The sequence below is a fragment of the Pleurodeles waltl genome, chromosome 5 (assembly GCF_031143425.1).
Source record: "Pleurodeles waltl isolate 20211129_DDA chromosome 5, aPleWal1.hap1.20221129, whole genome shotgun sequence".
Taxonomy (NCBI): domain Eukaryota; kingdom Metazoa; phylum Chordata; class Amphibia; order Caudata; family Salamandridae; genus Pleurodeles; species Pleurodeles waltl.
The window spans coordinates 1,151,634,081-1,151,660,863 of record NC_090444.1 but is presented as its reverse complement, the minus strand read 5'-3'; the positions used below and the strand labels follow the sequence as shown (position 1 = coordinate 1,151,660,863).

At 42.5% G+C, this 26,783-nt stretch overlaps 1 protein-coding gene across 1 annotated transcript in view; it reads left to right on the top strand.

Annotated features, from left to right (window-relative positions):
- Window positions 1-26,783, top strand: part of MAN1A1 (mannosidase alpha class 1A member 1) — a 417,034-nt gene that overhangs the window by 254,037 nt on the left and 136,214 nt on the right. The window contains exon 5 of the mRNA XM_069235393.1: window positions 16,731-16,825. Coding sequence (XP_069091494.1) covers window positions 16,731-16,825 — 95 coding nt within the window. The remainder of the gene's footprint in view (window positions 1-16,730; window positions 16,826-26,783) is intronic.

Sequence of the window (26,783 nt, the reverse complement as noted above, 5' to 3'; positions counted from 1 at the left end):
GGCGGTCACCATGCATTTTATCCTGGAAATGAATAAATCTGAGAAAGGTGGGATGCACAACTTGCGTTCAGAAGTTGAGGAGCTGGAGCAACCGCATGACCAAGCAGTTCTAGAAAAAAGTTCAGACGAGCAACCGATTTAATTAAAACTGCTGAAACATCGCTGTATAGTGGATCGGAGGAATAGGGAAAACGTTGCAGCTAAACACAAGGAGCTTCAGTATGAATATGGAGAGAGTATTAAGAGAGTATCAGCACACCAGATAGCAGAAAGGAAACACAGACTCAATTAAATATATTGTACATAAGGGGCACCTGTCACTGCAATACACAAGCTAATACTATATTGGTGGGCAAATCCCCCTTTGTGGAATTATACTAACGTCATTTTATTTTACTTTTTTCTTGAAAGAGAAACCACTGGAGGCTAGAGGGTCGTTTCTGCCTATCTCTCTGACCATTTCTGATGTTAAACGTTTTGCTAAACTTCTAGCCTTTCCGCTTGCGTTTGATGTTCAGTATTTAGTCTCACAGGAGCTGCACAAATTTGTCTTGGGGAGAGATACCATCATCACACCAATGGTGATTTTCAATGTGGCAAAGCTAATAGTAGCAGGGTTGAAATGATGCCGAAAAGGCCCCTTTTCAGGTTTCATGGGCCTTTCTTTGGTCGACATGGTTAATATTGGTGGTTGATTTTTGCATAGTTATGAACCTCTATAGAAACCCAATTGCTAGGTTAGTCTTAAATGGGCATAATGTCCCCCATTTAGCATATGCAGGGGTATCTCTCGGGGATGTCTATTATCCACCCTATTACTTGCTCTCTATATTGAACCCTATTCATTGTTACCTAATATGAGCCATCACATCCACTCAATTGTGCCAAATGGGATGGAAATGAAAATTAGCGTGTACGCCGATAATGTTGCAAGATATTCATCGGATCCTAATCAATCCATTGACCAAGTATCCACTGAGGCCAAGAGGTATGGGCCAGTCTCTAGATATAAGCCGAACCTGTCTGAAATACATATGATACTTCATTTTCAAGTAGAAAATACAATTCCTGGGATTCTCATTTACTACTTATTTAGGGGTTAAGGCCTGTACTTTGGCAGACTGCATTTTGTAATTGAACTATGAGACTGTTTTATAGTCATCCACAGCCAAGATGCTGTTTTGGAATTGTCTCCCAATAAGTATTTTAAGGCAAAGCAATATTGTTAAAATAAATATCCTGCCCAAATTAGTTCTCCATGCAATCCTGTTAGGGGTTCCTGATTTTTTTTTTTTTTTTAAAGTGATTTGAGGGGACTGTTAGGAGCTTTATGTGGGCATATAAGAGAGCTAGACGGGCTATACGTTTCATAAAAATCCCCTTCAATTAGGGCAGATTCCATCTTCCAGATTGTAATCTTTATTTCTGGGTAGCATTTGGTACCTGTTTTAGGAATCTGTTATCCGATCAAAATCCTGATTCATTTGCCCAGGGATAGCAGATGGTAAGGGGGCAGGCGCGGCCCATCCGCTAGTGCGGAGGGGCCACCACCCCCACCTTTTGCTCCTCATGAAGAGTGTCAGTCAGGCTGAACAAAGGTCAGTCTGACAGACACTCTTCATTTTCAGCTCAGACAGCCAGGAGTAAGACGTGCGATTTGCACAGACTCCTGGCTGCCTGAGCTGAACTTTGCTGGGCTGAGGAGGTCACAGCTCCTATGGGCGTGACCTCCTCGGCTCAGCAAAGGTGCCTCAAGGCCCTCCGCTGGGTGACGAGGAAAGCATCATCCATTGACTTCCACCTGGGCGCTTCAGGTTTGAGCCCTGAAGCATCCAGGGCGAGTGTCAATCAGTGACACTTCGTCACAGAGTGAGGTGGGGTCAGCAGTCTCACTGACCCCATCCCACTCTGTGACGAGGCTGGGACTGCTGCCTTCCCTCATTGGCTGACCTAAGATCAGCCAATGAGGGAAAGCAGCAGTCCCAACCCTCCTTGGACCACGAAGCTGAAGGTAAGTGTGTGTGTGTGTGTGTGTGTGTGTGTGTGTGTGTGTGTGTGATGTTTTAAAATGAATGTTTGGTGCGTGCATGTTTGAATGTTAGGAGTGTTAATGGATGTGCGCGTGTGAAAGAATGAGTGTGTGTGAACTTTTAAAATGAATATTTGGTGCATGCGTGCATGTTTGAATGTTGTGTTGTTAATGGATGTGCGTGCGTGTCTGTGTGAAAGAATAAATGTGTGTGCGCGCTTCCCGGAGGCCCCCTCCCTCCTAAGGCTGCCAGGTGCCACTGTGAGGGGGGGGGTCAACATTAGGTTTCTTTTTTTGTAAAATTTCACACCCACATTATTTCAAATGGGTGCGTTTTAAGATCATCAAAGATATTTGTCGAGTACGGGGGGGAAATTGTCATTGAGTACTCTCTTCCTGGTACTCATTTGTTTACACAATTATGGGGTAATCCTACATTTCCCTCCATTTTCCTTGACTGTGGCTAAATCATGGTATGATCATGGTTTGAAAACCGTTATGCAGAAATGTTTTCTGCACTCCCAACACTGTAGGATCTTCTGCAACAGTCCTTTTTTAAAATATCTTCAAATTCGGGATTACTACTTAAATAATTCAACATATAATGTTGCTCTTAATGATCCAGATATTTGGGTGTGTCTTTACGCTACTCCATGCAAGCTAACAGGTAAATGCATAAGATTGTGTCATCACACATGGTGATCTGCCTGTGCTTGCATCTAAGTGGAGTTGTACGCTTGAGCAGGTCTTTCAACCTGAAGATATCTCTGATGCCCCTGGTATGAGCAACCAGTCATTGTTTTCAGTCCGTCTTAATCTTCAACAGAATAAAAAAAACATCTGTTATACACTGGAAAAAATTGTAAGTCGAATTCGGTTAACGCCAATATTAAGTCTTGTTGCCTGAAGTGTGGCCTGAAAGCTGCGGATTTTGTACATATGTATGTTGGTTGCCCATTTCTTAATGTCTTTTGGTCTAGTGTAGTTTGGCTTCTCTTTTTGCACCTGGGGCTTGATTTCCAGATATCCACTAAAAATGTTATGTTTGCATATAAACTTACTTAAGTTCCAGGTTATCTGTGATTGTTTCTATCTCAATTCTAACTGCCAGTCTCTGTACTGCAAGATCTTTAATTCTCTCCTCTGCTCCCAAAGTATGAGTGGTGGGCACTCCTCCATCACATATTTTAAACTGAGGCAGCTATTGTGAGGCTTAAATGCATTAAGGAATATAAACATCTTAAATATGTTTGGGCTGCAACTTTTCATTGCTGATTGTGGACAGAGTATTTAGTTGGTCATTCGAGTTGTAGTTTCTTTTTTTATTTTATGTTATGTACACATTTTTTGCTACCTTTGCATGACTAGGTGACGAAAAACGTCAACTTTTGCATGCCCTTAAGCACAACAATGTAACATGCTCTATAGAAAGCGAGGGAATCCGGCGACCCTGTGCTAGCAGTGTTTCAGTTGGCATTTCATTATAAAACTTTTGAAATTAATTGGAAACGTTTTTCTTTAGCTGTGAGGTTTGAAAGCCTCAAATGTTTTCAAGTTTAGCTTAGCTAATTGAGCAACCCTACCTCTCTTTAGCTCCAGACTTTATTTCTGCCCCAAAAGTCTAGGTTCTTAAATAGCCACTATTCATACCAGCCCACTGAAGTTAATCACATGACCAATTTGTGGACCTTTAACCCAGAACATAATCTTGTATTGTGTTATGATCTTGATTAGGTCTCGATTTGGCCGTGTTGTCATTCACACTTTTCTTTCCCATGTCAAGATGCGCTTTTTTTTTAGACCAAAGCATATATATGTTCAGTGGCATTTGTAGCTCCAGATACACATGCTTCACATAAGTCTGCCACCTAGTGTGGGGCTCGGAGTGTTAGGAGTTGTTTTTGTTCAAAGAAGCTTTTTTGAGTCACGAGATTGAGTGACTCCTCTCTGTGATAATGCACATGGGCATTAAGTCCATTGTTAGATTTTCTTTCTGCTGTCTGGTTCGGGCGTGTTCCCTCTCGCTCTGGTAGATCTCGGTTTGGTACTATCTGAACTGCTCTATCTTTTCTCTAAAAGTTGGTATTGTTTTTCGATCTCGTTTTCTGACTATATACTCGATCCGATTGTATCATCTGGATCGCTTAAACACCGTTTCGGGTGTCCGCACCCTTCTCTGGCCTATTTCGACACAGGCTGATGGCTCTAACTCCATTTTGCTTTTGCCCTCGGTGCCACTCCAAGTTCCTGTACACCGACCAACACTCAGTGTGCAACCTCTGCCTCTCTCAGCCGACCACAAGGAGAAAACCTGTGAGGTGTGTTGATCCTTCCGCTCCAAGAAAACTCTGCAGTATCGCATGTTGGTTAGAGATGACATCCAAGTCGACCGGACAAACGCCTGACCGTTTCGGTGAGGAACAAGTGCAGACTGTGGTTTTCCATCGCAGATTTTGATTCTGACCGTGACTCCAATGGGGACAGCCAAGCTATTCTAGCGGCGCAGTACGTGAGTACCCCAGCCCCTTCTCATCCCCAAAAAACACCCAAAAAGTCATCACAACTGGTCTTTGGTCCACCACTGCTTGCCGGCCATGGTTGGACCCAAAAGATGCATCTCAATGACCAACCCTCGGGTTTGGCATTGAAAAAGACAAAAATGCATTTGGTGTCAACCGAACAGCGTTCCACACCTGTTTCGGGATCAACTCGGAGAGTGGAGGCTTCCACCTTGGAGCCGAAACATCCACCTGCCGCCTAGGAGCCAAAACACTCAAAATCCATTTCGGAGCCGAAAAAGCTTTAATCCGTTTCAGAGCCAACATTCTCGGCCCGATTAAAACATTTGGTCTCAAAGCTTTTCGAGCTCAAACCTGTGGGGAAGAAATATGTTCCAACTGCAGAAAAATAGTCCGACATTAGGCCCATACTTTAAGTGATGATGATAAACAGCAAAAAATTCAAATCCATAAGGTTACTGGAAGGATTATTGCTTCTCCTCCTTCAATTAAAAGGAAACTATTTTTCCAAGAGACTTAAGAAGCTGGGCCTTCACCTGCCAAGATTTTCAAACATAAGGAGAAGTCAAAGACAGTACATCAGCCTTCACTACCACATTCTCCTTTGCTTTCCACTTCTCGACTAGCTGATACTCCACCACCATGACCTTCACCTACACAGTTTTCTCCGCAATACCCTGTTTTGTCACATGGAGATGACTTGGGTGACAAACCTTACAATGTAGACTCATGGGATTTGTATGACCCAGACTCTATTTCTTCTAATGATCCTGATGTATACACCACTAGGCCATCTTCACCCGAAGACACCACGGTCTATAATCTGGTCATTGCTAGGGCAACTGCCTTTCACAATGTGCAGTTGCACTAAGATCCCAGAGAGGATTATTTATGATTTAACACACTATCCTCTACAAACAGAGTACCAATACCTTCCAATGCTCCCAGGCATGCTTAAGCATGCAGATGACATTTTTATAGAGCCAGTGAAGGCTAGGGTACTTTCACCAAGGGTGGACAAGAAATACAAAACTGCACCATCAGATCCACTCTTCATCCCACAACAATTGTCACCTGATTCTATTGTTGCAAGTGCAGCAAGGAAAAGGGAAAATAGTCCGTCCACTGGGGATGCTCCTCCCCTGATTAAGCCGCTAATTTGATGCAGCAGGGAAGAGTGTGGCAACTCAAGCTGCAAATCACTGAAGAATTGCCAACTCCCAGACTCTTTGAGCCAGATGCGATAGAGCCCATTTGCATGAAATGGAGGAAATTCTACAATATCTTCCACCGGAACACCATAAAAGGGCACAGCAGGTAGTTGCAGAGGGACAGGCTATCTCCAACAACCAAATTAGATCCGCCCTTGATGCATCAGGCACCGCAGCTAGGGGTATTGATGCTAGTATAATCATCATAAGGCATGCTTGGTTGCGATCTTCAGGGTTCAAACCTGAAATACAACAAGCTGTACTTAAAATGCCTTTTAACAAATAGCAGTTATTTGGACCAGAGGTGGATACCGCCATAGAGAAATTAAAAAGGACTGACACAGCTAAGGGCATGGGTGCCCTTTATACAACACCTTTTAGGGGTACTCTTCACAGGCCCCATTTCAGAGGTAGTTTTAAATGAACATCAGAGCCCTCTACATCCCAATAAAAGCAGGGACCGCAATATTACTCCAGAGGGTCTTTCACAGTATCCTACAGAGTAGACTACTTTAGAGGTAGAAGGAAATCCACTACCACAAGAGGTTCCTCCACTTCATCAAAACAGTGACTTTCTCACCTCCCCACACAGTATACATCTCCTATGGGAGGAAGACTGGAACATTTCTACCATCAATGGCACAACATTACATCAGATCAATGGATGCTATCAATTATTCACAATGGTTATTACCTAGAACTCCTCTCAACTCCACCAAACATTCCCCCTTGCTCTCACAGGCTTTCTCTAGAACACCTCACTTTGTTAAAATAAGAAGTACAATCACTGCTACTCAAAGGTACAGTAGAGATCGTACCTATACCTCAAAAAGGGGCAGGAGTATAATCTCCATACTTCATCATACCGAAAAACAATGGTACTCTCAGACGAATCCTGGATCTCAGACCACTCCATCAGTACATTCTCTCAGAGCATTTCCACATGGTCACACTATAGGATGTCATTCCCTTACTACAAAAACAGGACTACATGACAGCATTAGATCTAAAAGATACTTACTTCCATATTCCAGTGCATCCAACACATCGCAAATACTTAAGATGTGTTATAGCAGGCAAGTACTACCAATTCAAAGTGCTACCCTTTGGGGTAACAACACCACCAAGGGTATTCACCAGATGCCTAGCAGTGGTTGCAGCATACATCAGAAGGCAACATATACATGTCTTTCCCTATCTGGACAACTGGCTCATAAAGGCCAGCACCATTCAAACTTGTCAACAGCACACACAATACACAATCGCTACCTTACACAGTATAGGGTTCACAATCAATTATCAAAAGTCTCATCTGCAACTAGCGCAAATACAACCATATCTGGGAGCAAATCTGAACACTCAGCGTTAGCTTACCCAAACCCACAGAGAATTCAAGCTTTCCACAATCTCATATCTCAGCTACAATACAATCAAACTTACACAGTAAGGTTTATCATGAAACAGTTGGGAATGATGGCATCATGCAATGCAATAGTACCCAATGCAGGTCTAAACATGAGACCCCTACAACAGTGTCTTGCAACAATGGTCTCGGGCACAGGGTCATCTTCAAGATCTATTGTTGTTGGACTGCCAAACTTACAGCTCTCTGCAGTGGTGGAATCACACCAACTTATCAAAAGGGCAGCCATTTCAGCACCCTGTGCCACAGACCATAGACACCACTGGTGCATCAATGACAGGTTGGGGAGCACATCTCAACAATCTTGCTGTACATGGAGAATGGGACTCAATCCAACAAACTTACCACATAAACGACTTGGAATTGGTAGCAGTGTTCTTAGCACTCAAAGCATTCCGGCCACAGATCACACATAAAGTAGTGGTAATAAGAATAGACAACATGATGACAATATATTATCTGCAAAAACATGGGGGAGGGGGCGACACACACAAAATTGTCCTTTCTAGCACAGACAGTTTGGAAACGGGCAATTCACAATTGCATTCGACTAATAGCAGAGTATATCCCAGGGATACACAACCAACTAGTGGACCTCTTAAGCAGGACACAGCAACAAATACACGAATGGGAACTTCATCCACAAGTGATTTAACAGTACTTTGGCATGTGGGGAACAGCACACGTAGACCTCTTCGCAACAAGCGAAATCGCAAAATGCCCAAACTTCGTTCGCATCCACTTACCCACACCCTTGATCGAAGGGCAATGCTCTATGGATCAATTGGTCAGGGATATTTGCTTACGCTTTTCCCCCTCTTCCACTAATTCCATTTCTGGTCAACAAGATCTGTCACACCTCCCTCGCTATGATACTCATAGCTCCCACGTGCACACGTCAACATTGGTACACAACACTGTTGGATCTATCTGTAGTATCACATCACAAGCTCCCAAACAGACCAGGCCTATTGACTCAAAACAAAGGTCCGATCAGGCATCCCAATCCCAGTATGCTCAACCTAGCGATTTGGCTACTGAAGTTATAATGTGGATATCTACAGCTTCCATCAGAATGTATGGGCATTCTAAAAGAAGTGCATAAACATACAACTAGACAGTTCTATGCAGCTAAATGGAAATGTTTGTATATTACTGTCAACCCAAAAACATTGATCCACTTAAAGCATCAGTGCAGGATATTGTATGTTGTTTGCTTTACTTACAAAAAGCAAATCTTGCATATTCATCTATTAAAATTCATTTAACAGCAATATCAGCCTACCTCCAAAACAGACAGCATACTTCTCTATTTAGAATTCCTGTCATAAAAGCTTATATGGAAGGCCTTAAAAGAGTTATTCCACCTAGAGCTCCACCAGCTCCTGCCTGGAATCTTAAACCTGTGCTCCCAAGGCTTATGGGTCCAGCATTTGAACCCATGCATTCTTGCACTCTTCAATATCTCTCATGGAAAGTTGCTTTCCTAGTAGCAGTTACTTCCTTTAGGAGAGTTAGTGAAATTCAAGCGTTCACTTTAAAAGAAACTTTCTTCCGAATTCACAAACACAAAATAGGGCTTAGGACAAATCCAAATTTCCTACCCAAAGTGGTTTCACCATTTCACATCAGTCAGTGGAATTGCCAATCTTTCCACAGCCAGATTCAGTTGCTGAAAGAGCTCTTCGCAATTTTGATGTCAAGAGTTCTCATGTATTATATAGACAGAACAAAAGATTTCAGAAAATCTAAACAACTTTTTGTGGCTTTTCAGCAGCCTCATAAGGGTAATCCTATTTCAAAACAGGAATTTGCCAGGTGGATAGGAAAGTGTATTCAAACAAGCTATCATAAAGCTAAAAGGCAACTATTAGTAACTCCTAAAGCACATTCTACTAGAAAGAAAGGATCTTCAACGGCATTCTTAGGAAATATACCAGTGGCAGACACATGCAAAGCAGCCACATGGTCCACACCACACACATTTACGAAACACTATGGTGTGGATGTGCTGTCTCACCAACAAGCAAATGTTTGTCAAAAAGTGCGTAAAACACTATTTCAAACTACTCCAACTCCTACAGGCTAGCCACTGCTTATTTGAGTATGTGACTGCTTTTCAGTGTATGCAAAGCATGTGTATCTGCAGCTACACATGCCATTGAACGGAAAATGTCACTTACCCAATGTACATCTGTTTGTGGCATGTAGTGCTGCACATTCACATGTGCCCTCCCTCCTCCCAGGAAGCCTGTAGACGTTGTAGTACTTTCTTTATATAAATATGTATATACATTGCATGGACATCTTCTTTTCTTACTATATATATATATATATATATATATATATATATATATATATATATTTCTTCACTCCTTACTTCACCCTCCTGCGGGAAAACAATCTAACAAAGGACTCGAAGCCCATGAGCACTATCACCGAGAGGAGGAGTCACTCGATCTTGTGACTCAAAAGGCTTCTTTGAACAAAAACAACTTGTAACACTCCAAGCCCAACAGTAGATGTTGTACTTATGGAAAGCATGTGAATCTGTAGCACTACATGCCACAAACATATGTCCACTGGATAAGTGACATTTTCCATCTAAGTGGGTTTTCTTTTCTTTATCTAGAAGATTCATGGTCTAGCAGCTTTCCCAACAAAGTTTTACAAAACCCATGAACAGGAAGCAATGACAATGCAAAAAGCCTGGCAGCCAGTGCACACTTATTGGCTTTGCCAATGCCTGTTGATATTGTCACAGATCCATCAAGGCGGTTTCCTTCAAGCATGCATCCTTGTCATTGCGAACATTCTTTCTAGCCTCCTTTGTTTTAGTCCTTATGGTGTTTGTTGTGTGATTTTCAGGTTATTATGGCAGATTGGCTCTATGGTGATACAACAGGGTTTCCATTGTAGGCATTATCTTAGTGTTACAAGAAGAGCGATCCTTCCTAAAAGCCCATTCCAGAGTTACTTAATTTTGTGCTGTTTTCATAAGAAAGGCTGTAGTAGCGCTCACAAACTTGAACATTGCTTTGTAAGATTAGGGTTTTAAAATTGTTCAAGTTTTCATACTTGCATGAAAAGTTAAAAAAATGTCCTATCTTTGTAATACCTATCTGTGCTATTGTCTCTGCCATCCGTTATCGAATGATAGTGAGGATAAAAAAAAAAAATCACCTTTTCTTTCAATTACACTTTTTAAAGTTATTTTGACACACATCAAATGCTGTGAACCCGGTATACATAGAAAGATTTTACAGTAGATCTGGTCTGAGATTGAGGATGTTGACATTTCATATTCCAATTCTGTTCACATTGGAATAAAGCCTGAAAATAACCATGTGAGAATAAGTCCTTTTTCTGGAGCTTTTCCAGAGGAAGCAGTCCAGGTGCTCAATGTCTTCTGTCACCCATGATGAAAAAAGGTCACAATGATATTGCCAGTGAGGTTTTGTTTATTTTTAAACAGACTAATGCACGTTTTGGTAGGTATTTTCCTGTAATTCGGACAGTATTGCTCATTGTTTTAGATCATTAGTATGTGGAGTAGCACGTTGTGGAGTGAGTGTGCTATGTATTGGTGTGGCATAGTGTGGAGTCGTGTAGAGTGGCATACACTGGAGTGGCATAGAGTAGAGTGCATTGGCTTAGAGTGGATTAGCGTAGAATGCAGTGGTGGGGCAAGGAGTAGATTGTTGCAGAGTGGAGTGGTAAAGAGTGCAGTGGTGTAGTGATAAAGGATGAAGTGGAGTGGCGCAGAATAGATTGAGTGGAGTGGAGCAGAGTGAAGTGGCCTGGATTAGTAAAGAGAGCAGTGGTGTAGTAGAGGGTGGAGTGGCACAGAGTGAAGTGGCCTGGTAAAGGGTGCAGTGATGTAGAGTGGTAAAGGATGAAGTGGCATGGAGTGGGGCAGAGTGAAGTGGTGTGGAGTGGTAAAGGGTGCAGTGGTATAGAGTGGTAAAGGATGAAGTGAAGGGCTGCAGAGTGAAGTGGCGTGGAGTAGTGCAGTGACATGGAGGAGAGGAGTGGTGTAGAGTATGCATTGTATGGTTACACGCTGCCATTACCGACAACACATTTTCAATTAAGGTGGCCACTACACTTGCACAGACATGCAGATTTACTAATAAAACTATACTGTGAACAAACAAATGTGTGGCAATTGCATCACCTAGTGTAGTTTGTTTTGATAATATTAAAATATTTTTCCAACACACTTCAGAAATAAGAAAAATGTGCTTCATTTGTGTTCTTAATTCTAATATATTCTGAAATACTTACACAGTTAATTTAAATGTTGTGTGGTAGAAAAATACTATTTCCTACCCCTTTATACAGCAAGATTGTCACATAAATCCTCTCACTTTGAAGTCAGAGAAATAAAAGTAAACAAGAACCCTAAGAAGACCGCGCCTGGCATTTGCTCTGGCCTTTGAATGCACAGCAAATGTGACAAGAAAAGAACAAGACTTAAAGGCCTGTTTACAGAAAGGAAGTATGCAGAAGAATACAGTAAACACGATTTAGGCAATCGGAGAGACCACCTGAACCTGGAGAACCTAAAGCAAATAAAGCTAGCAAATGGAAAGCTAGAAAGTGAGAGTTGCAAGCCACAAACCTAATAAACAATGAGCGGAATGCATTCCTAGGTCAACTTTCTGAAAGTCCCCAAGATCTCTTTAGCAAATCAGACGGCTGTGCTCTCTGGTAGGCTGCGACCTAATACAGACCTGTGTAAGCCAAGGGCTTTTTGGTGCCCCCTCCTCTGGAGAAGAGTGTGCTATGCATGATCATCTGTATATTTCAGAGCACGCGTCAGCGTTTGTAGGGCTTTTTTGGCACTGGTGCCTAGAGACCACCAATAAACCTTTATCCAATGCTTAATTTGAGCCCGTGGTTTCTGGTGTGGGGCACTGGCACTTATTTTTGAGGAACGCCATTTAGTCTTCTGCCTCAAGCATTTCCTGCGAACAAAAGACGCATATGGAAAAGACGGAGGAAGAGAAAAACTGAAAAGCGTCACAAAGGGAGAAAGCAGAAAGCTGCAAGGGTGAGCGGAAGGGGTAGAAGTGTCTGTAAATGGATTAAAGTGGCCCGAGATGGCTTCAGGATTACGCTGCCTCAGTATTCCGTGCTCGCACCTTTTAATTGCAGCAGCAGCATGTTTCAGAAGATAACTCTGAGCACCAGCACGTTTTTATTTACAAATTAACCACTGCCTTTATCTACTGCTTAGATCGTGACTACAGCAGTCTAACTTCACAATTGTTTATGGTGGATGTGTTTAGACTCCCTGAACATTTTTCGTTTCATGCTAGTCATGCCTCCCGAAAGGGTTGCTTAAAACCGTTGGTGACACCGTTTCACTGGGGGAAAAGATTCAGTAGCGTGACTGTGAATGCTGCTGACATTTACAGTGTAGTGGGTTAGTGATTCATTTTCATCAGTAAAAGGCCAAAACAGATGGCTGTCATACAGATGACCTGTCTGGAAAACCATTACTTTTTTCTCATTGAGATTCAGATCAAACGGATGTGCTTTGTATCACCACTCGAGCATGTGGGATTTTAGGAGATGGGATGTGTAGGCAGGTGGGTCGCAGCTACCATTGAAGTCACACAAAGCCTTTTTAATTGTTAAACTTGTAGTCCGTTTATTTCGGGTTCAACCACTGTTCAGAAATCCATCTAACAGTATTCACTGAGATTTCTTGATCCTGGTATTCCAAAGTAATAATCTCAGAAATGCAAGCAGTTCACATCTGTTTTGTCAAACATTGTCAAATTAATTGTCTCAAAAGGTGTTTAAATGAGCAGATCTGGACATTCATTTTGTTCGTGTGAGAGTACCTTTATCTCGAGTAGACTTTATTTGGGGCTGTCAGATTCTGACAATTTAAAAAAAAAAATCCATCTGGACTAGTCTTTAAATTTCACACAACTAAAAGAAGTTACTTGTAAAATACTCTTAACTACAGCGTGCTTATGCACATTGAGATCCGTCTATTTGTCCATATTCCAGTCTAGTCTAGTCTGGTTCTATTTACTTAATGGGCTGCCTAAAACTCATTTAATGTGTTCACTCGGTCGCAGTGGGCATTCAGAGACTTTCTTTTAAAGGATTTTTTTTCATATTTGCTAAAGCATCACATTGCCAGGTAAGGAGACAAAAGACTGATTCCGTGTAAGATCTTTAATGGTACCACTCTGAAGACAGTTATGCTGTTTTAACAAGTCGCAAAATACAGTTGAAAGCTGTTATGGTCATGTGTTTAAGCAATCGGGCCTCCTGTGACTTGAAGGTGTTTTAAGAAGTGAGACCTAAGTTTCTACACGTTTTTCTGCTTCTGTTGAAGTTTCCCTGATAGTGGCAATTTTGGATCCGGTCACTTTGCAGCATGCCTAACTATTGAGATCAGTAGAATGTTAAATAAGATAAATGGGTCTCATGGCACAGACCATGGTTTTTTTCGGTAATCTATCTGGAAAGAAGGCTGGATATCCTACATATAGAATATTTGTGTTAGGGTCCCTAGTGTCTTGTTTACAACAGGACGTTTTTACAGGTGTCTTAGGGCAGAAAAAAAGATTGCTAGACTTCATAACTCTATACAAAGAATGGAAGTTTCACAATACAGATGTTGAATGGAAGATTGTACTGCAAAGTTCTAGTGATGGGACCAGCATGACCGGGAAACAGTCTGCTAGGTCACTTTGTAGAGTCCTTTCTGGCTTCAGGCATGAGGCACAGCGACATGCCATCCATACTTCTAAGACTCTCTGGCCTGAAGTGAACATGTCCCCAGAGAACTCAAATGTGGTAAGTGGGCAGCTAAAGCAAAGGTGACTCCATAGGCCTCTATAACAATGATCACAGTGGTTGGAGGCCTTTTAGCAGGGTATTTGCTTTAGCCAGATATTGGTTTAGTGGCCATGTTGTCTATTGAGGCGATTCGAGTTCTGGTCCATACTTTATTATGTTGAGAAAACGTAAGCACCCAAGTAAATCCCTATATTTCTTTTCCTCGCCTCACTAATCTGACTAATTTGAATGCTTAAAAATATACTGAACATTAAAATATAAATTATGTGCTCTTTTGGGCCTGCTAAACCCTTGGGACATTGCTCTACTTCACGCTTGCTTTTATCTTTTACGTTGTTTGCTTCACTCGTTGACATCTCCTTCACTTCTACTTTTATCTTCTGTGTGGCCTTATTCAGTTTTTTTAATGACAGTGCAGCTTAGTTCTCTGAATGGTACATTTCTCCATCACTATGGACTCCGAGCCCTGGAGAAGATAGAACAGAAGTAATCAATTATCATTCCTGTTGCACCTAATGTGCAAACTCAACTGCCTTGTGATAAATCCCAGGTATGGCTGGGCGTGGTCCCCTGCAAGCAAAGTTGTCCTTACTGCCCATGCCACAGGCTCTGCACTGGACTACCCATGGGTTAAGCTGGGTGCCACTGGTCATGGTGGCCTGACTAAGCTTGGCTAATCTGTGTTGCCCGATGGAACGTTTGGAACGTTTCATTTTAAAGGGATTAGTTACAGGTGCCCTCTTTAATCATTTTCCATGGTGAGGGTACTTTGTATGGCCACATCTTATGAGTAGTATTAAGCACAGTGTGCCCACATCTTTCAGTGCATTTGAAATAACTTGGTTATAGAAGGTATGTAATGTAGTATTGTTAATTCTGTATCTCACCTTGACAGCCGAGTATCTCACTTAAAGGGCATCATGTGCCGCTGTGCTGACTAAAATATCATGCTAGATGAAGGGGAAATTATACAGAATTAAGACGTCCTGTGCAGAAGGCACCATGAGCATTGAAACATTTGTAATGAACCACATTATTATGCCTAATAATGCTGGTCATACATATAGTTTTCTGTGAAAGTTTTTATCTTCTGCCTGGAACTTGACTTTTGGGGGAACCTGTACATTAATGAATATGGCAATAGTTGTCACTGTGCAAAGCTCTGATACTGTCTGCTTTCATCAGAACAAGTAGGCCAGGTAATTAGGTGGTAATTAGTAATTAGGTGATGAAACGTGTGTCTTTGGTAGAAGTTACTGTGTTACTTTGGCTAAACCGTGGAAGTTCAAACCAGTCTTGATCTGCATTTGACGAGGTGGTCAGATGGACAAACAAGAGCATAGCTGTTCTTTTCAAGTTCAAGGGCCTGATTCCGACCTTGGCGGAGGGGTTTACTCTTTTACAAACTTTACGGATGTCCCACCTGCTGTACTAAAAGTTCCATTATATCCAATGGAATCTGTAATACGGCGGATGGGATATCCGTCGCGTTTGTGACTGAGTAATTCCTTCCGCTAACGTCGTTATCAGGCCCTTAGTTTGTAATCAAGTAATCACCTAGTTTTGCTGCGTCGGTCGTCTGTCATCATATTTAATCTTGGCAAATTCAAGTACACCTTTTTTCCAATTCTACTCCCCAGTTGTACTAGCACCTCCCCTCCTTTCCGCTGTGACCAGTCCTGCATTCCCTTGCTTAATACCATGTCGCCTTTAGGGATTTCCAGTCCATTACCATTATTCGTTAAGACAGTAACTCCTGATTGGTGAATCTCCATTTGGATTTCTCATTCTTAGGCAGGTCATTATGCCTTGCTGGCAAACATCCAGCATCAACAGTCTGGCTTTTACTGTTCTGTCAGCCAAAGCACTTAGAAATGTATCCTTCTTAATTAATCAGGAGTTATGTAAGTGTAAGGTAATTAAACTGTAATAATGCAAATCGTAATTCCCTCTAGACGGTATCCAACTCCATCTAGTATCCAATAGCTCCCACTCAACACAACCAAAGTTAAAATCAAAAGAAGCCCCTGAATGCAACAGGATGCTAGGCGAGTGTATCACATACCCATGGAAGCTCAAATGTTTTTGCTTAGTGAAATTCCCCCTTAACATTTAAATTTTACCTATATAGAAGGATGATTTAATTCTGAAACCTGGAATACTCACTCGGTGCTGCACAATGGGAAATCAAATGAAGCTAGTTAGAAAGTGGATGAATAAGTGCATGTTTTGTATTGTGCTCATTGCCCTCTTGAGTCTTCTGCGCTCCGGATCCCGTTAACAGGCAGCCTTTGTGCGTAATTCTTTCTGGTAACCTGCGAGTTTTGAGGTGCCTTCTCGGTAGCACACCAATTTCTGATACTATCCATTGTTTTGGTATTGAGCTTTTGGGTTTCTATGCTGCAAGCACCGCCTGTAGTTTCCAAAACGTTTGAATGCTTGTGAATGTATCATTGTTAGGAATTTTGTAGCTCTGTAGTATCTCTGAAATTACTTTATATGGGAGACGTAGAGGACGTACAGAGAGTAGTAACCAGAGGTCTCCTTTTGTTACACAAACATGCAAATTGATGCACATAAGCTGAAACCTCTAATAACATTTGCACGTTTGATGGATGTTAAGATGCAAATTGAAGTTTGTGTTTATCCTTGACAAAGATGTGCAAAGGATTGAAGAAATGATGCATCTTTGCCTTATTGTGATTTTTCTTTTTTCACAGATCTTTAGGAAAAAGGCTATTGAACTTGGACAGAAACTGCTGCCAGCCTTCAACACACCCACTGGTATACCGTGGGCATTGTTAAACATGAAAAGGTACGTTTGTGTATGCTTTTACATTTGGTTTGTTTGTATTTAGACTGCTGCTGTTCTGTTTCAAGCTGTGCTGTGATTTTTAAATGGATTATGCCTCTGTGATGTTGTATCGCTGAAATACTGCTATTGATTCTTCAGCTTTGGATAATGAGTGTCGGGTAGAAAGGCCCAGCAGCTGACCCTCTTTACAGAATCAATCCAAGTGACAGACAGCCTTGTAGAAAGCTGCTGTGTTTTGTTTGTGTCACCATTCTACGACTGGTCCTGGGCTTCATAATAGTAATGTTCAGAGAAAAAGTGCTCACAGTCAGTCCACCGTACTCCACATATTCCAATTTTAACATAAATTCGGCGATTCTGGACCTTGGTTAAAAATACTTATCTTTCCTAGATAAGTAGCTGTAAGCTTCAAAGTAGTTGGTGACCTAGCATATCCCAAGGAGTGTTATTTTTTTATTACTAATTTGATGTGTAATATCGCCTGTGCCATTCATGGCTGAACTTGTATTAAATATAACCCCACATGGGTTTGGTTCACCCCTTTTCAATTATTGGATACTTTGGCTAAGGCACCTTCAGTTGTTGGCTTCAGACATTTTAATCGCATCTTGATTCTCTCCACTATAGTATTTTAGTGTTACAATTTTACTATTGGCTATGGCCTTCAACCTCCAATGAAAAGTATGAGCGACTATTTTATATCAGAAAACGTCACTGTTCTTACACATTAAATATCCACTTCATCCAAGCATTGAACACACACCAGTCATTCCTAAAGTATATTTTGCACCACAGCAGGCATTTGCTTCCTTCATTTAGTCAGTAAATGAAAGGGAACATCAAACCTTGTTCCTTTGTCTGTGCTCGTTTTATTTTTCTTCACGTTTTATTTGAGAAGTTGTAACTTTCATTAATTCCCTAAGGTGCTGATTGTCTCATTACACATTTTTGTACTCCCCGAAAGCGTGATATTATTTATACAATAACGAATTTATGTTGTCTGAGTTTAAGTAACAAACCCTTTCTTTTCAATTTGTAATGGACCTGTTTTATGTTTAGGTAATTGCCTTTCCACTTTGAAACTCACTAAGCGTTGAAGTTTTAGTGTTTTGCGTTTTATACTCTCGGTCCTTAGGAAACTTTGATAGATGGGTGTGTTGATTTTTCTATTCCCTTGATTTCTTTAATATTGTATTTCCAGTGCTTAGTTTTTTGCTGGTGGTGAGTACTAACATTAAATTTTGTGAAATGGACCTTTTATTTTTCATCATCAAACTTTAATACAGATGAACAGAAAGAAAGGCAGACAGTGAAAAAGAATGAAAAATAGCAATAAGGCGACCCTGACAAAGGGAGAAAGTAGTATGGATAAAGAACCTGCAAGAGTGAGCTAACAAGTCATGAGTGTAGCATGGTATAGGAAAGAGGTCTGAGGTAGACAAGATTAAGTAACCATGGAGTTCAGCAATCACAGAATTCTGCAGTGGGTTCCTGAGAAAAACCTTTCCTACGTACTTCTTTAATTGTGTTTTTTTTTTCCCCCTTTTTTTTTCACAAATTAAACAATGTGTATTCTGCATTGTGAAAATGACGGGGTGTACCGTAAGCGTTATATAGATCTGGGAAGTCTGGGCTTTGATGGACTACATTGACATTTTGGTCCACATCTTCTCCAGTTGCCTTACGTACCAATTTCTTGAGTGACCAGAAAGTGTTCACTGATAGGTATTCAGCTATGGTGATATTGGGATAACTTGTTAAGTTACAAATGTTCCTCGTCTGGTGGGAGAATGTTATTGTCAAATTTTTGAATTTAAGAATTGCATTACGATAATCACACTGACTGTGATTGTTTTATCAGATGTCCATGTATAAGGCGTCCGTGTACATTTCTTTAGTCGCTTTGAAAAACAAAAAGTAATTACTTAAGGATTACAGAAGAGTTGAAATACAAATTTAAGACTGGCCCATACATAGATTTAAAGCATATTATTTCCCATATGAATTGCACAAAAAATAGTGGGTGGAAGGTGGAGACTTCATTTGTTTTGTATAATGGCTTACACTACAGTATAACAAGTACAGTGCCTTGAAGATCCTACATAGAACAAGAAACCATATAAAGTAGTGGAGTTACCGAAGATGGAATGGGAGGTATAGTGGGAAGTATTAGGAGATGAGAGGAAAGGTGGGGGTGGAATGCTGAGAAAGTTAGGTGGTAGCATGCATCAGAGGTGGATGATAGGTTGAGGCAGGTATAGAGAGGCAGCGATTAGGAGACAGACAGCAGAGCCCAGCTGTTTTGGGGGCATCAAGGAGGAGATGATGGGGTGACATTAAAGAAAATTATGGGCAGATGGGGGACTAGAGGAATGGCAGGTCAAGGTAAAGGGAGGACGGGCAAGAGAAGGAGAGCCAGGCAGGACACCCAGATGGGGCTAAGCTGGAGTAAGCCATGGTTGGGTGCCGAAGAGGAGCCCAGAGGATGTAGAGGGTGATCAGGTGAAAGCAGGGAAATTAAGGGGTGTGTAAGTATGCAAATAATTGTAGGGATAATACGTCTTTTAATGTAAAAAAAAAAAAAAAAAATGGCTTGATATGTGAAACTAGAAGCATATGAACATGTACAGTAAATTACAGTCAGGACTTTTGAACCAAGTACAGTCTCAAGAGGTGTGTCTTTGCCTTGACAAGGAGACTGGGTTTTGTACCAATGTCTGTGGGGAGATTTGCATATGATGTGCAGCACCTGGAAAAAATTGGTGATGGGCGTGAAGGGTTTTATAGCTAGGGGTCTTAAAAAAAAATTGTAGTTTAAATTTCATTCTGGCCTTAGTAGGTTCCTAATGTAACTCAGTGAAGATTAGAGCTATGTGATCGAAATTCCTTGAAGTTGAGAATTCTGGGTGTGGCATGTAGGATAGCTTTGAGTGGCTGGAACATGACTTGTGTGACGCCCCTAATGATGGCTTCGCTGAAGTCTACAAATGACTGGTTTAAGGAGTGTGCTGCAGTTTGCAAAATAAAGTAGACAGGAGTGGCTTTATTTTCTTCAAGGCCCAAAAGTGGAAAGTTCCCCACTTTAGAGATTTTGTTTGTCTGGCAGATCATAAATAAGGAGTATTAGGTTCTCCAGTATTGTGGTATCTTTCATAGATTCACATGCTTGAATCATTCCCCCCCCCGTCGAAGTGGGAGTCCCACGGTACATAGAAAGCAATAAATAAAGAAAGAAAAAACGTCGTCGTCTTCTTTTTTTTTTTTCCACTGTAGTCAATAGGAAAAAACACATTCAGTTTTGTAACTATCAGCCTCATTAGAAAAAGCCCAAACTTCAGCCAATCAGGTGAGACCACCCCTTTAGAATCCTCAGCACAGGCTCAGTCTCTCAGATTTTCTACCGCACGTCGTGTGTAAGGTAGTCTCCCTGAGCTCTGCTCAGTTTACTTTCTCTTCAAGAGATATTCTTCAACTTTCACTTTTGTTTTTCCTGTAGTACTTCTTCCATCATGTCTACAGCAAGAAAAGGTTTGTTTAGACCTTGTGGGACCTGTGGAAAGTTAAGGCTTCATTGTGAGGACCCTCACAAGGAATGCATATACTGTCTCCATCCAGAGCATAAGGTCAAGGACTGTAAAATCTGCAGGACTTTTCCCAACAAGACTCTGAGAGACAGAGAAGCCAGGCTCTTACTTTGGCTTCAGAAAAGAAAAGCCAGAGAAGCTCTTTCTGAGGAGGAGGACAGCAACACATCAGTGGCCTCAAAGAAGAGAAAAAGGTCTGTGGAGAGCTTCTCCCCCAAGAGCAGTAAGTCAGCCAAGAAGCTGCATGCATTTAAGGACAAACCTGAGGAACACGCTTCAACATCCAGGGAACTTGGTGGTAAGGTTCGTTCAGAGCCATCTACACCTGCTTCCTCCTCAAAGAAGCTCAAAAGATCTTCGAGTTCCCTGCCACCGTCGACGTCCAGGATATCCACACCGTCGACGAGGGCATCGTCGACGGCGGGTCTTCCTTCATCGACGACAACAGCGACGGACAAGTTTACGGCTCCGTCGTCGCCAATGATTGTTACCTCGTCTCCACTGTCATCTACGACTATAACGTCGGTGAGCTTAAAATACGGTCCATCACCTGCTCACACCTTGAAGATTACAAGGAAACCATCAACGGGTAAGAAGATGAAATCTCGATCGTCGACGCACTCATCGATGGGTAAATTCCGGGGCTCTTCCTCGACGATTCCACTGACGGAAGCAGCAACGTCGCGGCAATCCATTTTGCCCTCAGAGACGACTACTCCATCGACGACACATCCGTCGACGACACATCCGTCGACGACACCTCTGTCGACGGCAGCCCCGTCGACGGAAACTTTGTCGACATTGGCACCGTCGACGGCAACTTCGTCGACGCTCGCATCACCGATAACGGCTCCGCTGACGACGGCTCCATCGACGCCTACACCGTCGACGAGAACACCATCGGCGAACGCACAGTCGATGACGACTCCGTCGACGGCTCAATTTCCTGATCCTATACCCAAGCATTTTGGAGCATCTCCTTACCTACCTCAGAGAATTCTACCAGTAAAAAGCAAGTCTTCTCTCCTACTTCCATCCCATACATCACCTAGTAAAGTCACACCAGTACCTCTGCAACATCTCTTTGCTGACGAGGAGGAGGAGGAGGATGATGTATATTCGGATGATGGTTTTTTCCCGGTGGCACGTAGCCCCTCAGAACTACGGATTAAATGTCAGGAGGAGGATGAAGAAGAAAGTGACCAGCTTTATTTAGATCAGCAGAGGCAGAGTCACCTGCAACCTCAAGAGCAGCAGGAGCAGAAGGTTCAGATGCCTGTCTCTTTGATAGCTAACCTACAGCAAATGATGCAGGACTATTATTCTAGATTTCCTCCACCTGGCTCCTCTACCCCGGTGCAACCTCCGCATACGCCAATATCCACCCCTGTTCGACCATCTGAATCTACGGAACCTATCCCAGGTCCTTCATATGGACAGGATGTTGATCCACCTTCGTCGGAGGATGAGCAAGAAGAAGGTGAAATTCAGGACACTGACTCAATCATTCCAGAATGGGATGAATATCAAATTCAAACACCATCTCCTTCTACGCCTCCACCAGTAGACTCTCCACCGCAGGATATTGATGGTTTTCATAGTGTGATTGAAATCTTTTTGCAGCTCTTTCCACTGCCAATAACATCAAAGCAGTCAGACTGTTTTCTATATGACTTCAAGGAGGATACTAGGAAGTCAGTAAGAGCTATACCCATTGTTGACTTCATTAGGGAAGAGGGCCTTAAGGTCATGCAGACTCCAGCCTCCATACCAGCAGTATTACAGAGACTTGAGAAAAAATATAAAGCACCGGACAATTCTCCAGCATGTTTGGTTAGTCACCCTAAACCAGACTCGGTCATATCACAGGCAGCTCAGAGAAGGTCCAGAAATCCATCTTCATCTTTGACTGCCCCCCCCAGATGAAGAGGGATGTCGGTTGGATTCGATTGGGGAAAAAGTTCTCAACGATGGCGGCCACTACAGTTAGAGCAGCAAATTCCCTAGCAATCCTAGGAAGGTACGACCGCCAGATGTGGTCCGATATGTCGCAGTTTATAGATCTGTTACTTGAAGATAGTAGAGCAGAAGCGCGCAATATTTTACAGGAGGGTGAGAAGATATCGGCTGAGATAATAGACTGCGCCATAGACGTCTCGTCTACAGGTTTCCGCCAGCTAGCCGGAGCAGCCGTACTCGGGCGTCAAGGGTGGCTGAAAGCTACATCGTTCAGACCAGAGGTACAATTAAAGATACTAGACATGCCATATGATGGTGAACTCTTGTTCGGCAAGCATGTAGATGATGCTTTGCAATCTATTAAAACAGACACTGAGACAGCCAGATCTCTGGCAACATTACAATACAAAAGACAGCCCTTTCGGGGAGCGAGAGGGAGAGGAACCTTTTCTTATAGAGGCGGCGCACATCAGTACCGTCAATACTCCTCTTACCAGGGACAGTTTCGTTCCACCTTTGGCCAGCAACAACCACATTCCTTTCGACAACAGTCATCCACACATTTCAGACAGCAAGCAAGAGGAAAGTCGACTTACAAAGCCAAAGAGGCAGCAAGAAAGCACTGACCTTCATCAGATGCCTGCATCCATCCAACCCCTATATCAACACTCTAATAGGGGGCAGAATTTCCAAGTTCCTCCACCAGTGGTCCAAAATTACTTCAGACAATTGGGTGCTCGATATTGTCAACCGAGGACATACACTAGAATTCAATCAGCCTCCCCCTCATGTACCACCAAGAGGTCCCCCGCCGGCCCATCTCAGCGAACTTATGGCACAGATTGCTATCTTAATGGAGAAGGGAGCAATAGAGATCGTACCAAAGTACCAGAGGGGAACAGGTTTTTACTCCCGCTTCTTCCTTATACGGAAAAAGACAGGAGACTGGAGACCTATTTTAGATCTTCGTTCTCTCAACAAATACCTCAAGAAGCAATCTTTTCACATGATCTCCCTTCAAGACGTCCTACGCCTACTCAACCGGGGGGATTTTATGACATCCTTAGATCTCAGGACGCATATTTCCACATCCCCATTCACCCCAGTCATCGGAAATTCTTACGATTCAGGGTTGCAGGCACTCATTACCAGTTCAGAGTGTTGCCCTTTGGCCTCAGATCGGCCCCAAGAGTATTCACCAAGGTTTTGGCACCAGTTGCAGCCCACCTCAGGCAACTAGGGATACAGGTGTTCCCGTATTTAGACGACTGGCTAATAAAGGCACGATCAACGTCAAAAGCTGCCAGGGACATGAAGACATGTCTATCTCTCTTCGGGACACTAGGCCTGACAGTCAATTACCCCAAGTCTCATCTAGATTCTTCCCAGAACATCACCTTTCTAGGAGCCGTCTTGGACACAGTCCAAGCAAGAGCCTTTGCTTCACACGGCAGACGAAAGAGACTTCAAGATCTAGCAACACGTCTCAGCAAAAGAATGTCCGCTTCTGTTCGGACTTACAAGTCTTTTCTGGGGATGCTTTCGTCTTGCATTCCATTGATAGAAAACTGTTGTCTGCACATAAGAACACTTCAACAGCAATTAGACAATCAATGGAAACAAATAGAAGGATCTTTCAACGATGTAGTTCGGATAACCCCATCAGCAAAACAAGCTCTCAAATGGTAGAAGGATACCCCCCTCATCTCGGAAGGTCTCTCATTCCTGAAGGACAAGCCAGTGCATATTATAACAGATGCATCCTTAGAGGGAAGGGGCGCACATTTGCAGGATCTATCAGTGAGAGGGAAATGGTCCACTCAGGAGTCGACTCTTCACATAAACGTATTGGAGTTAAGAGCAGTTTCCTTGGCACTCAAGTCCTTCCTCACCAACATCAGAGGTTCCTCAGTCTTGATAAGAACAGACAACACCACAGTCATGCATTACCTCAACAAACAGGGGGGCACAAGATCGCAGGCATTGTCCTTAAAAAAAACAGACACTGTGGCATTGGGTGATTCAGCATCAGATATCCATCAGAGCAGAACATCTCCCGGGGATCTCCAACACCTGGGCAGATGCCTTAAGCAGGACTCGAACCAGCTGCCACGAGTGGGAACTCAATCAGTCAGTTCTCGACCGCCTCTTTCGTCGTTGGGGCAAGCCCGGTCTGGATCTGTTCGCGACCAGAGACAACAAGAAATGCCAACACTTCGCAAGCTGGCGACCGCAGAAGGGATCAAAGGGGAATGCGTTTTTGATCAGATGGTCAGGGATTTATGCATACGCTTTTCCCCCGCTTCCACTCATCCCGAGACTTCTGCAGAAAATGATGAGGGAGCCATGCAGACTTCTATTAATTGCTCCCAAATGGCCACGCCAGTTTTGGTTCACCGAACTTCTATTACTCTCGGAGCAGCCTCACATACGACTGAGAACACTGCCGGACTTGTTAACAACGAATCGGGGGCAGGTCCGTCATCCCAACCCGACATCTCTTCGATTATCAGCCTGGCTCCTGAATTCTATGAATTTGACAGCCTAGATATCCCTTCAGATTGCAGGGAGGTACTTGCCTGTGCCAGGGCTCAATCTACAAACAGGACATATAAGTTCAAGTGGAAAAGGTTTTGCATATGGTGTTCAACTTCCAACGTTCATCCTCTAAAGTCCTCTCCTGAACAGATTCTACCATATCTGTTGCATTTAGCTAAATCAGGCCTTTCCCATTCGTCTATCAGGGTTTACCTTGCTGCTATATCCTGTTTCCGACAAAAATCTCATTCACCATCTTTATGGTCATCCAGAATAATAAAGCAATTTCTTAAGGGCTTGTTCAGGATGTTTCCACCGATTCCCCGTCCTCCACCTCCGTGGCATTTGAATATTGTGCTCTCCCAATTAATGAAGCATCCGTTTGAACCCATTCATAAGGCAGACCTCAAATACATTTCTTTGAAAACAGCCCTCCTTCTGGCCCTCACCTCAGCGAAGAGGGTTAGTTATATCCAGGCTTTCACAGTCTCACCACCTTTTCTCCAATTCAAATCAGAGGTGGTCATTTTAAGAACTAATCCAACATTTATCCCCAAGGTTCCATCGACTTTTCATCTAAATGAGCCAGTGGTTTTGAGAACATTTTTTCCAAATCCGCAAACTCCAGCGGAGCGCGCATTGCATTCTCTAGACATTAAACGATGTTTAAAATTCTATATACAAAGGACTAGCGTTTTCTGTAAATCTGAGCAACTGTTTATTAGTTATGGACGGATCAATAAAGGCAAGGCTGATACTAAGCAGACCATAGCGCGCTGGATCTCTTCTGCCATACAACTCTGCCACCAGTTAGCAGGGAAACCGTTATCATCCAATGTCAGAGCGCACTCCACTAGAGCGGTATCCACTTCGGCAGCTCTATTCGCAGGAGTCCCTCTGAGCCAGATCTGCAGAGCGGCAACGTGGACACGTGCCCACACCTTCACCCAGCACTACTGCCTGGAAGCTACTGACAGAATGGATGCCGTGGTAGGACAAGCAGTGTTACGTAATTTATTTGCATAAGGTGAGCCAATAATCTCTTTACCCTCCATCCTCTATGTATTACCAGACTAATATTTTTCATGTAGGTATATATATATATATATATATATATATATATATATATATATATATCTGTATATGTATATATTCATGTATATAATCTTTTGCAAGGTTGATTACCATAATTTAACTACCTATGTGAGTCCACATAGGAAGAATTGTGAACAGACATGCTTCTGGTGTTCAGAACTCAACCATCTTTCTTACTGCTAACAATTCTGATTCAAGCATGTGAATCTATGAAAGATACCACAATACTGGAGAAGAAAATAAGTTACTTACCTGTAACTGTGGTTCTCCAGTATTGGTATCTTTCATAGATTCACATGCGACCCACCCGCCTCCCCATAGGGGCTCACCTCTTTAATTTTCATGTAATCACTAGTGCAGAGAAATCTGAGAGACTGAGCCTCTGTGCTGAGGATTGTAAAGGGGTGGTCTTGCCTGATTGGCTGAAGTTTGGGCTTTTTCTAATGAGGCTGATAGTTACAAAACTGAATGTGTTTTTTCCTATTGACTACAGTGAAAAAAAAAAAAAACGACGGGGAATGATTCAAGCATGTGAATCTATGAAAGATACCAATACTGGAGAACCACAGTTACAGGTAAGTAACTTATTTTCTTCCAGAGCATTGAAAGAGTGGCTGAAAGTGCCTGAGTGAAGCAAGGAATATTTAGTTGTTACATCAGCTCAGCATTGAAGGGCTTCTTATGTTTGAAAGAGAATATGATGAATTTAATCTTTGCAGATTGAGAGTAAAGGCTTTCTCAAACACCCTTGTTTGAGTATTTACGAGTACAGTTCAGAACGT